The 12916-nt window shown below is 59.3% G+C and overlaps 1 protein-coding gene across 1 annotated transcript; it reads left to right on the top strand.

Moving 5' to 3' along the window:
- Nucleotides 1-3510: 3510 nt before the first annotated feature.
- CUNH11orf24 (chromosome unknown C11orf24 homolog) lies at nt 3511-11427 on the top strand. The gene is made up of 4 exons (XM_004713730.3): nt 3511-3564; nt 7349-7530; nt 8513-8684; nt 10248-11427. Exons 3-4 carry the CDS (start codon nt 8576-8578, stop codon nt 11342-11344), a joined length of 1206 nt encoding a protein of 401 aa, XP_004713787.3. The 5' UTR covers nt 3511-3564; nt 7349-7530; nt 8513-8575; the 3' UTR covers nt 11345-11427.
- Nucleotides 11428-12916: the final 1489 nt, after the last annotated feature.

Raw genomic sequence — 12916 nt, forward strand, 5'->3', positions numbered from 1 at the left:
CAGTGGTGGGGAAGCAATCAGCAATCCAAACCATTGTCATTGAGGCAGTTTGGCTCCGGCAGCCCCAAGTACCACTGCAGAACAGACACAGGACTGCACGGCAGTAACATGCTCGTCATCGTCATCGGAGCAGAGGGGGCACAGAGCTTAGCCTGGCCGCCACTGGGAGCCCTTGGCAAGCAGGTGCCCTCTGCTGTATCTTGGCCATTCAGCGCTCTCATTCTCATTTTGCCCAAGGGAAAGTATAGACTAAGAGATGCTGCCTTGATTCTCTCGTGCCGAGTTTGAAAGCACCAGCCGCTCCTTGGGAGAACAGAGAGGCTTTGCACGTCTGTGAAGACGGTAATCTTGGCAACTCACGGAGGTGGTTCTGTTTTGCCCTGCAGAGTGGCTATGAGTCGGACTAGATGTGAATGTCTGTTTGCGAGGTTGGTTTTCTTAGGCGGCAGCAGACCACCTCATCTTGCTCCTGCAGACAAGCCTTGCAGTTCCCAGCCTAATCCACGGGGTCGCCAGGCTGAGAAAATCCTATTTCCACATGGGATTATAAACACAGGTGTCCTTGGACTTAAGGAGCTTGGTGGTACAGTACAGCCCCTGGTGACCTAGTGGGCTGCTAAATGCAAGGTCAGTAGTTTGAAATCACCAGCCGATCTTGGGGAGACAGATGAGGCTTTCCACTGTAAAGCGAGACAGTAAAGATGGGGGTTTTCTTCTGTAAAGATGTACTACAGTCTTGGAAGCCCACAGAGGCAGCTCCACCCTGTCCCTGTCCCTGTTGCTGTGCGTCAGAATCGCCTTGATGGCAGGGAGAGCTTGGGGTGACCGACGCAGGGACAGCAAGTGGGTGGCTGCTGGCTGGAAGGTGGGTGGTCTGAACCCACAGGTGGCTCCGCTCCTTGGGAGAAAGCTGTGGCCGTCTGGTTCTGTAAGGGTGACAGATGACAGCCCGTGTGGCAGTTCTTCTCTGTCCTATAGGGACACAATGGGTTGGGATGGACTCAACAACGTTGTGTTGGGATCGGGATTTAATAGGATTTAGTTTCCCAAAAAGCCTGTCTCTGGAGGGATGGATAAATAAACTCTGGTGTACACTCACACACACAATGAAATAGTATGCACCTCTGAAAAATGATAATGGAACTGTCCAACCCCTCCCAACATGGGTGAATTTGGAATGCATCACGCTCAGCAAAGTCAGCCAATCTTATAAAGACAAATGCTTCCGACACTATTATTCTAAAGGGGGCAGTAAATCTTAAGAAAAATGGCTTCCACACTAAAAAAAAGCAGACTTGGTGGCTGGGAGAAGGGAGGAGGGGTTGGAAGGGAAGGGGGGGTAAGAAAGGGCCATGCAGGGAGGATTTCTGGGATACCGTTAATGCTCTGACTAGACAGGCTTTGTAACTACGGTTCGGATGTTTGTCCGTGTGCTTTGTGCTCCCCAAAAAGGCGGGTGGGGAGAGAAAAGACAGAGAGAGAGAGAGGAAGTTCCCAGCCAGTGAAAATCCTCCAGTCTCCACCAGTGAGAAACGGCCTTCAAGGCTTCTGCAGCACATGAGCTAGTTTGAAAGAGCAGAACCGGGGACTCTGGGTTATCTTTGAGATATAATTCAGTTCAACACCACCACCCCCACCCCCACCCCCCGCTGGGAGAGCGGGCACAGCACCACAGCTGGCCCTGGGGTCTACTTCCTTTGTGAAATAATGTATTCAGCTCGAGTGAAGAAAACCACACCAAACCCACCATCATGAAGTCTATTCTGACAGATCGTGACCCTACAGGCCACTGTAAGGCTGGCCCAGAACGTTTCCAAGGCTGCTTTCTGTACAGATGGCACCCTGATGGCGCTGTCTGGTCAACGCTGGACTGATAACTGCAGGGTCAGCAGTTCAGACCCGTAGGGGAAAGTTGAGGCTGCCTGCTGCTGTAAAGATTTAAAACCTCAGTTATTAATAACTATTAATAGTGATTTTCATGTATTTTAATTGAATACTTGGACCCTTTTGAAATCAGAAAAAACCCTATTAAAGATGATTTACTATGTGCATAAAATTCCAATTAATAATAAGTAAATAAATAATGAAATTTAAAATAAAAAATTTACAAGCTCAGAAGTCCTTTATAGGGCCGGTATGAGTTGGGAGTGACTCAGTTGCAGTGGTGTAATCTATAAAACCAAACTATCCATCTCAGTGGTTACACAGTGGACTGCGGTCCTCATGGTCAGCAGTTCAAAGCCACCAGCAGCTCCTAGAGAGACAGACTGACTTTCTACTCCCACCAACAGTTATGGTCTCAGAGACTCACAGGGGTCACTATGAGTCAGCATGGACTCAATGGCAGTTTTTTTTTTTTTAATCAATCTATTGAAGAGAGTCTGGTTCAAAGAGATTATCTTTCTCCTACAGAGCAGCTGGTGGGTTCAAAATGCCAACCTGGTGCTTATCACCTGTGTTTTAACCAGGAGGCTAGAGGCTCCTCTTTGCAGACACCTCTAAGCAGCCCTGCATGACAAGGTGACATGCCCAAGTTTTACAGGTAAGTTGGACACAACCTGAAACTGTGAGGAGCCCTAGTAGCATCGTGGGTTGCTGACCCAAACGGGTCAGCAGCTTGAAATCACCAGTCGATCTTGGGGGAGAAAGATGAGGCTCTGGACTAAAGATACAGTCCTGGGAACCCACAAAGGCAGCTCCTCCCTGTCCCTCTAGGGTGGCCATGCGTCGGATTCGCTTCCAAGACAATGAGTTTGGGGTACAGCAGTGGGAAGGAAAGTGTGTAGCTGAGAGGTTGGGCAGTCTGCCTCTGCTCCCCCCCCCCACTCTCCCCCCCCCCAAGCTCAGGGCTGCAGGCCGTCTGGGGGGATCCACGGTTGCTGGGAAAGAGGCGTATTCCGTGGGCCCTCCTTCGCGTACTGGCTTTGCCATGGATGTGGGGCGTCCGCGGGGCGCAGTCACGGAACCCGAGACTTGCAAGCCACTTTCCACTTAAGGTCAAGCCCTGCACCCCTCCGTCCACGCCCCATGACCCCCATGCAAGCGTGCACGGCACTTTGTGGGCCCGTTTCCGTGTCTCCAGAGTGGGGTGCACAGGGTCAAGGCCCCTCGTAACGCGGTCTCCGTACCCCGGGCTTGGCAGGCAGGGGCCACGGTCACTAAGGGGCACCGGCTCCTGCCCCCAGGCCAGGCGACGGGACGTCCCGACAAGGGGCTGGGGCGTTCTGAGCGCAGCCAGCGTGGTGAACCCAGCAACACCCACTTCCGCCAGAACCTTGCCAGGAAGAGCTACTTCCGGCCGCCCGCCAGGTGGCTCCGCCCAGGCCACGCCCCTCCCGCCCGGCTCGGCTCCGGCCGCACCAGGCACCTCGAGTCCGGGACAGCCCCGCCCACCCGTGACGTCACTTCCGGGCGGCCCGGGCGGGCCCGTGCAGGGGCCGCCACCCCGAACTGTCCTGGCTTTCGGGCCGCGCCTCCCCGCTGCCGGCCACGTCCCCACGCCGGGCCGCGCCGCTTCCCCGCCGTCCGAGGGCCGCCGGGCCACCGCAGGCCTGCCGCGCCCGGGTAAGCTGCTGTCCGGGCTCCCGGCGTGGGGCCGCAGGAGGGAAGTGGAGGACCGGTGATGGGCACTGGGGAGGGAGGCAGGACGCGGCTGGAGGAAGAGGAATGGGAGGGGCCAGGGGCACCCCGCCCGAGACGGTGCGAAGCGGGGTGAGGAGGAGAGGGGAGCGGTGAGGTCCCTGGGGTCCCTTAGTGGCACGCTGGACGGGGACCAGGAGAAGGGAGGACAGGACAGGCTGTTACAGTTTGGGAACACACCCTGTGGGCAGGAGCCAGAAGCGCTTCCCACGTGTCAGCAAGGCCAAGACTAGAGGGGGACCCAGAAAACAAACAGCCCCCACTCCAAAGAGCTGGGCCCTTGGGTGGCCAGGCCTCCTCCCAGAGACCGGTCCACCTGGCTGTCTGCCTGCCCACTTCCTTGTGAGAGTGCGCATGGCCCCACTAACGGTTCGGTTAGGGTGAGCCGGGGATCTGAGTAGGTGGTGACACATAGGGACCCTAGGAACCCCGGAACCCCTGGCGGTCCTCACTCACAGCCCTGCATTCCTGAGCTCACTGTTGCATCTCCTCGAGGGGCTTCCTCCTTTCACTGACCCTCTAGCAAACCGGAGGACACAAGGAAGTCTGCTGGCTGTGCCACCTGCACCTGACACATCGGCCCTGTACCACCTGCACCCAGCGCCCCTCTCTCCTCCCCGGAAACCAGCAAAGTATTTAAAGGACACATTTTCCATTTATGGAGGGGCCTGCCTCATGGGGGGAGGAGTGTAAGATCGCCCCAAATTACCAGGGGGTGGGGGAAAAAAGCAGCCAGATCCTTGTTCAGGATTTTGTTGTGATACCCAGACAATCGCTACGATGATTTAAACAAGAGTTACAGCCAAGACAATGCCCGGTTGTCCCGGCTGCCACGTAGACACGGCCTCTGGGCCTTGGGGCAGTGTCTGCTCCCAGGACACCGCACGCCCTGAGCCCCGATCCTTGGACTCCTGCTACCAAAGTTCAGCCGGTGACGTGTCACCATCAGTCTTTGGGTTTGCTCTGTATTTGCGTCTGCATTCCCCTCTCCTTGGCGAGGCTGGGGTCTCCGGCTTGGAGTGGGTGCAAGAGGAAAACAAGCAGGGGACCCGTGGAGTCCCTTACAAGCTCGGGAGCCTTTGTGCTGGGTCTTTGGGACGCGTCTGTGCCAGAAAAGTAATTGAAGCCATTTGGAGTCTGCTGGCATCACACTTGCAAACAAACAAGAAAACAGCCACTCGAGCCCACCCACGGCCTTCGAGTGGATTGTGCCGACTCCGGAGGACCCCGTGTGTATCCGAGCAATGTTACTTCATAGCGTTTTCTTGGCTGTCATCTGGACGAGGCAGATTGCCGGGCCTTTCTTCCAAGGCACCACGGGGCAGGCTTGAACAGCCCACCTTTAGGTTAGTCATCGGGCACGCCCAAACGCTCACCTCCCAGGGATCGTCTCAGCTCGTGTACAGCCCCCTGCATGCAGCAGACCGCATCAGAAGACTCAGAAGCCAAGACGAGGTTGAGGGCACAAGAATTAGGAGACAGTGGGGTGTCTCAAGGCCACGGGCCAGAAAATGATTGGGAAGTTGACTTGTGTGGGGGCCTTTGTGGTGGGGTGCCACCCGCTGAAAGGGAAGCTCCCATGCAGATCCTGTGAGGAGCTGAGCCCCGAAAGGGAGGGAAGGGGCTCTTCCCAGCACCAGCCTCACCTCCCATCTTTCCATCAGCTCTGGTCCCTCGCTTGCTTATTGCTCTCCTGCCTGGGACCTTTTTCCCTTGCAGTCCCCCACCCACCTGGGGCATTGCGCAGAGGAGAGTGGCTGGAGTTCACGGGCAGGCTGCTGATGGTTGGGCCATCCTTAGGGAAGAGGCTCTTTCCAGTCTTACTGTGCATTTGCTCCTAGCCATTTGACTGATAGGGGCTCGTGCGGGCCCCACATACTTAGAACACCCTGGGCACTTAGAACAGGCACTTGGAAAGCTGAGGGAGGCCGAGCTGAGGTGAGCTTCCTCACTGAAGGAGGGCTTTGTTCTCCTCTCCAGACGTCTCCTCCCTGACCTGTGGGGGACCCTGCCCTGAAGACTGGGGGGACAGCTGGGGCAGGGGGGGCAGTGAGAGCCTGGGGGAGGCTCGTGTCCTGGCTCACCCATGTCCCTATGTTTGAGCATGTGGTGATCTGCACACGTGGGTGAGTGTGACTGCAAGCACGTGCATGTAACTGTGTGTGGTTTTGTACTTGCGCATGGCTGTGTGCACATGAAGGTGGGTGTCTGGACATGTGAGTGTGGTTGCACGCACATGTGTGGCTATGGACATGCATGTAACTGCTTGCAGATAAGCATGTATGTGTGATAATGGGCAGCGTGTGTGTGGACATTTGAGTATGATTGATCGTGCGTGTTGTATGCATGTGTGTGTGTGGCTGCATGTGAACACTTGAATGTAATCACACCCATCTGTGACTGTACTCACAGTCTTACATGTCTATATGTGCATGATGTACATGTGCGCGTGTGTGGCTGTGGGTGACACTTGCGGGTGATGGAACGCGCATGTATGTGATTGTGCACACAGGGCCTTACATGCCCATGTGTGCGTGCTGCATGTTCATGTGTGTGTGACTACGTGTCTGGGCCAGAAAAGGGTCCTCATCCTGGTTTCTTTCTGTGTGGCAGCTGCCCCCTGGGCTCCCTTCAGAGCTGGGCATGGCTCCTGGAAAACCCCTCCTGATGGGTGAATCACGTTGCTTCTCTCAGTCAGGGAACTGGCCCTCGCGGCTTTTCAGCGGAAAGCCTCTCAGGGCCTTTCCCGAAAGTCAGGCGTGCACACGACAAGGGCACAAACGCAGTGTGCAGTCGACAATGGGAGCTGCCCGTCGGTCACGCCCGGGCATGGCTGTAGCGCTTCCCGTGCCCGGTACCACACAGCCCGCCAGCCACGGCCCATTGGCCATGCTGAGCTGGCTGGTGTGGCTGTGATACTGGAAGCTGTTCCCCGGTGCTTCCAACACCCTGGTGGACAGGTTTCAGCAGAGCCTCAAGACAGAGTAGCAAGAAAGGCCTGGTCATGTCCTTCCAAAACCAACCGTTGGGAAACCCCCCTAGGGCAGCATAGACTGTCGCCTGGTCGTGTGCCAGCAAAGGGGCCCGACTACGGACCGGGGAGGCTGGCGTCTCCGGCCACCGCGTCCATCCCGCCAGTGACCCTGTAAGGAGTTCCTGAGACTCGATCTTTATGGCGGGAGGAGCTGGCCCTATCTTTCACCCAAGATGTGGCTGGGGGGTTGACCTGGTGGTTATCAACCCTGCACCACACCCCAGAGTTCCCGGCATAGGGTGCAGGGCTGGCAGGGTTTCCCACCGCAGCCCACAGGCTTGAAGGCAGCTGTGTCGCTAGGCTTGTGGGGGACCTGCTGCCCCCAGCCTCCTTCCCGGGATCCGATATACGCCTCCTCATGATGAGGGACGCAACGTCACCCCAGTATCTCATGTCTGGGTAAGGCAGTCCTTCCCCTGGCCAGTCCAGCTCTTGCCTCTTCCCGAAGGGCATGGGGAGGACCATGTCAACGTCTGTCTTCAGCCGTCTGCCCGGCGGCCTCCTCAGGCAAGGGCCCAGCCATGAGAACCCCGGTCAGAAGTCGGTTTGGCCACTGGACAGCGTGACACGCACGGTCACGTCCCGAATAAAGACCTGGCCGTCCCACGCACCTCCCCTGTGGCCTGCGCGCCGTGCCTTTCCTCACGTGGTGGGGGTTCTTGTCTCGAATCGCAGGTATGCCTGACAGCGGCCCAGAGCGCCTGCCCTACAGATGCCACGAGGCATGCCAGGCGTGGGAGCAGCCCCGGGAGCGGCCACGCCACCCACGGAGCCAGACCTGACCCGGTGCCAAGCTCTCAACACTGACAGGAGGACAGTGGCCCAGCCCGGGAGCACGCCCTGAGCTGCTGCCTCTGGTGGGTGACAGGACGCGAGCCAGGCAGGGACAATGTGCCCCAGAGGGAGGGACAGGGGAAAGGCGGCGTGTGGGGGACTCCTGCAACTGGCTTTGCTCCCCGACCCCTGGCATGCCCGTGTTTGCTCCCCACGCCAGGCCAGGGCTTCTTCGTGCGGGGTGCTCAGCTGGCCAGGTGCACCTGTGGCGAGGGTCCACGGGCCCAGGAAGCTCCAGGCTGGGTCCCCACAGGCTCAGGAAGTGCTGGCCCACCCGCTCCACACCCAGGAGGCACAGCCGTGGGGTGGCCTGTGGGCTTCTGAGGTTGTGATGTGTCCCTCAGAGAAGCTCAACTTCCCTAGCTGAGGCCTGACCACCTTCGGGGCCCTCCCAGTGGCAGACCGCACCATGTCCCCCCAGGGCCTGGCCCCCTCCATCAGGACTGCCCACGGGCTTCCTCACCGGTCTCCGTGAGCGCCCACCCCTGCTGCTGTCCACCCCCCTTGCTAAAGCCCCTCTGGCCTTGGCCAACCCGTGCTTAAGCCCTGGAGGGGCTCCACCCCCCCCAGGGACGCCTGGAGAATCTGTTCTTTCTGAGGGGTCTTAGGGCCTCCGGCCCTGCTGGAGCGGGCTCACGGCTGCATGGCGTGTGCAGTCCGACTGGCAGGGGTAGTTACCAGACTTTGGTGACTGGGGCCTAGCCTATAACTCGTCCAGCCCAGCACCCCCTCTCCACTGCTCTGGCAGAAGTCTGGGCTTGCTTGGCCTCGTGGGGACTTGCTGTGTGGAGGCTCCGTGACATCACACGTGATGGGTGCCTTGAACCCAGTCAGTGTGCAGCAGTGGACAGAGCACTGTCCCTCCCACCGGCCCCAGTCAGGCCCTTGGCTCCAGGTGCACACTGGTCATGTCCTCCCTCCCCGGAGAGATGCAGGCTGAATCCAGGCCTCAAGTAGGTGGGGTGCTGCCCCCCAGCCCCTAACCCTGGTGCTCTCTGCCCACAGATCCCTCCGCCAGGCAGGAGGTACTAGGAGCTGCCTGAAGAGCTGGAGGTGGTGTGGCCCCGGATGGCCCAGCCTCGCTCCCAGCTCACCCCCAAGATGTGGACAGCCCTTGTGCTCGGCTGGGTTTTCTGCCTGCAGTTCCCTGAACTCCAAATGGCATCCACTTCTGCAGGTAAGTGACAAGCTTGTCCACGGTGGCCCCGAGCTCTCTGAGCCCAGGAGAGAGGGCTCTGCGGGCCCAGCCGGCAAGTCAGGCACCCCAGCCCTCCCTGGGTGCTGGCCTGGGCAGAGGCTCCAGACCCAGCCTCCGCGGAACCTCGAGGCTGGGAACCCTTGGCAGGACAGGCACCTAGGCCCTCAGAGGTCCACCGTGTGCTCTTCACCCCTCACACATCAGATGGGTTCATGGGGCCCCAGTTCTGGACCAGCTATGTGGCCTCAGGGGTTCCTGCAGCGAACCTTGTTGTTGTTGAGGTTTTTATTTTTTCAATTAGTGAGCCCTTTTGTCAGGCCAAGGGCCCCGCTTCCCGACCAGCAGACTCTGTGCTGTGGTTGCTTTGACCTGCTTCACCCACCTGGGCAGTGTGGGTATTACCTGGAGTGAGAGGCTCCGAGCCCTGTTGGCCAAGTGGTTACACGTTGGGCTGGTAACCACAAGGCCACCACTTCAAAGCCCCCAGCCCCTCGGAGAGAGGGAGGGAGGGAGGGAGGAGGGGACTGTGAAGAGTTAGCCTGTCCTGTAGGGTCACTGTGGCTCGGCGTCCACGATGGCTGTGTGTGTGTGTTTCCTCTGGCTGAGGTCTGTCTTTGGGAGCTCATCTGTGGGAGCCAGTCGTCTCTGCTTCTGTGATCCAGCAGGGCTGTGATAGGAACAGGGGGAGCGCCAACAGGCAGACATTTATCTTCCCACAAGGCCGCACGTTGAACTTCGGGCCCTGGCCCTGGGGAAGGCTCCCTCTGGGGGACTGTCCTTGTCTCTTGCCAGCGCCTGCTGCGTGGCTCTGTGGAGACAGAACCCTGTGGTTCCCACTGATCCTTGGTCCTGAGCTGCCCCGCCTCGCCTGCAGCTCCAGCCCCCATTCAAGGTCTCATGAGCAGCCCAGGGGCCCTCTGGGCAGGTGGGAGGCTGTGGACTCTTCTCAACCCTGAGGGACAGCAGTGTGGCCTCCAGGCCGTTGAGGCTGTCATCCTTTTGGGGGCGGGGGTTGGGGGGTAGCTCCCCAGGCCTTTCTCCCAGGGATGTCCTCTTAGCTGAGGTGCATTTAATCCCAGTGCCGTCAGGGCTCCTGCCACCCCACCCCACCCCAACATACACACACATACGCAGTAGAAGGGTTTGGGTTTTCCACACACATTTCAGGGGCACAACTCGAGGCTCCTTGACAACATAGCTCATAAACACTGGGTGGGCTCAGGCTCCAGGGAGGGTGAGGGAGTTTCCACATCAGGACGAAGGGCTGGGTCCAGCCAGCGGCACCTCCAGAGGAAGTGGAGATGGCCCTTTCCCCACCCATCAACCCCCACACGACCGCAGGGCTGCCCCTGACACACACACACACACACACACACACACACACACACAGTTGCAGGGTGCAGGGCTGCCCCTGACACACACGCACGCACGCACACACACTCTTGCAGGGTGCAGGACTGGCCCCGGGAGCTGGGACTTCCCTCTCTGGGCCGTGGCCTCTGGTTCCTGACCTCAGACATCTCTTTGTGCTTTGACTTGAAGGCCTCCCAGCCCCGAACCAGACCTGGCCTCGCCCACTCAGTGGCAGTGCCCCCCCGGAAACCACTGTTGCATTTGAGAACAAGACGTCTGCACCAGTGACGCTGGCGACAACGCCCCTGGTCTCCCTAACCAGCTCGGCTCTGGCATCTGACACCAACCTGACCGAAGCAAAGACCAGGGCCAGGACAGAGGTGGACGGGGCAGCAGGCAAGCTCCAGCCCACCAAACTTGCAGACTCCAGTGCTCCCCCAGGGCCCACGTCGTCTGTCCCCACATCGCTCTCACGGACGCTGCCCACTGTGGCCACCCAGCACCCAGCTGCCAGCACACCCCGCACACAAGTACCAGGAGGGAACACATTGCCAGGGACAACCACCGGGACACCACCAGCCCTGAGTGCTGCTACCGCGACCACGGCCGCACTTGGTCCAAGCCATCCAGTACCCACACTCAGCCCTCCCCAGCCCCCCACGGGTCACTCTGCGACAGACCTCCCCCCGGCCACAAGCCCACAGCCTCCCAATACAACCACGCAAGGTCCCACTACCCAGACATCCACGGGCCCACCTGTGGCCAACCCAATAAGCAGGCCTGCGTCCACCATCCTCTCAGACACAGCCCCTGAACCCACCACGGTCCCCTCTGTGCCCACGACAGCGACAGCTACCACCAAGGCCCAAACAGAGGCGTCCACTGCCAGCACAGCACCTGCACCTCAGGCCAGCCCAACCCCCAAGGCAGAGGCCACCCCCCCCACTGCACAGACGCTGCCAAACCTCACACCATCCACCCAGGCGGCCCTGGGGCAGGTCACCCCCCAGCACCCGGAGCGGGTGGGGACAGAAGCCATGCCGGGCACTGCTCCTGCTGACTGTGGAGACGCCAGCTGGCCGGCCGGAGCCCCAGGCCTGCTGGTCACCGCTGCCCCCCTGGCCCCGTCCCTGAGCTTCCTCCTGGCGGTGCTGCTCCTGGGCGTGACCCTGTTTGTCACCGTCCTGGTTCTGTTCGCCCTGCAGGCCTACGAGAGCTACCAGAAGAAGGACTACACACAGGTGGATTATCTGATCAACGGGATGTACGCAGACTCCGAGATGTGAGCCTGCCCCCGCACCCCCACCGGCCATGCCAACCCCACTCCACCCGGCCCGGCCCTCCCACTGCCTCTGAGACGGAACCAAGTGCTTCCAGATCTTCCGGTGCCACTCAAGAGCCATACCAGATGCTTTGACACACGTAGTCGCCGTGCAGTTCACCCCACCGTCACCTACGGGCTGCGCCTTTTTCATATTTATTTTTGTAAATGATCACATGGATGGGTGGAGGCCGCGGCCAACATCAGCCTGCTGCCCTGGGCGGGCGGTGGGCAGGCGGGCAGGTGGCCCGCTGGGTCCTCAGCGTGGCAGGCCCTGGCCAGAATTAAAGCAGTGACGCTTCCCGACGGGACCATCTCTCTCCCTTCGTGCCTCTTTGAACTGTGTGGCGGGTCTGTCTGTAGACGTGTTTATGCAACGTGCGGCTCGGGGGAGGGAGGTGTCCTGTGTCTGGCTCAAACCTGCCTCGGGCACCCAGGAAGTCGGGGAGGGGGGGGTCTCTGACACCACCTGGAGACGGCCCTCCTGTCTGGGCATGCAAGTGCTGACCGGGCACTGTAGCCACGGGTGAGTCCGCTCAGCCAGGACCACCGAGGTCAGGTCTTCACGTGACGAGACCTGGCCGAGACCCCGCGCCGGCCCATCTGGCCGAAACCCCACTACTGCCTTCAGAGGCTGGGGCCGCTGTCTCGGTTATCAGAGAGGCTGAGACCAGGCCCCAGTCTGCCCCGGAGCTGGGAGCAGGGCCAGCAGTAGATACAGGTGACGGGCATCCACAGCCACTCCACTCCAGGCAGGGTCCGGGGTGGCGCAGACAGTAACGCGATCGCTGACTAGCATAAAGGTGAGGAATCCCAACCCGCCCAGAGGCAGCCTGGGAGAAGGCCTTCATGATCTGGCTGAGAGGCCCCAGCCTTGGGAGCCCAACGGAAAAGCTTGGCCCTGCAGGCGGGGCCTCACCTTGAGTCAGAGTGGACGCAGCAGCCGTGGACCCTCCCTCCCCCGCAAGCGTTTAAGGCATGTCACTCATTTTGACTGCCTCAGTTCTAGGAAGGTTCTGGTGGCACCGTGGTTCAAGCAATCGGCTGAACCAAAATGCCAACAGTTGAAATCCATCAGCTGCTCCGAGGGAGGAAGATGTGCCAGTCTGTTTCCAACGGGATTCCCACCCTTGAGGCAAGGAAGGGCCTTAGTCAACCTGGTGTTTATTTGCCCATCTAACAAACGAGCCCCGAGATACCCAAGCCCAACATTAACTGAATTGGAAAGAGGAATCGACCTGCTCAACAGAGGCTTGAACACGCGTTTCTGATGATGGAAAGAGCTAGGAAGACGTCCAGCCGAGATACAGAAGACCCGAGGAAGCCAATCAACTGGGCTTCACAGAGCTAGACAGCACCCCCCCAACAAAGGCACTGCACGCTCTCTTCCCGCGCACACGCGTCAGTCTCAGAAGAGACCCAGCAAGGCCGCTGCAAAGCAAGCTTGGAAAGAGAATTAAAGCAAAATGGCGCAAAACCTCTTGGATCACCAAAAACTCACTGCCATCAAGTCTATGCTGACTCATACCGACCCTCC

Source organism: Echinops telfairi, unplaced genomic scaffold, assembly GCF_000313985.2.
Source record: "Echinops telfairi isolate 266 unplaced genomic scaffold, ASM31398v2 ScPeMD7_7417;HRSCAF=8455, whole genome shotgun sequence".
Taxonomy (NCBI): domain Eukaryota; kingdom Metazoa; phylum Chordata; class Mammalia; order Afrosoricida; family Tenrecidae; genus Echinops; species Echinops telfairi.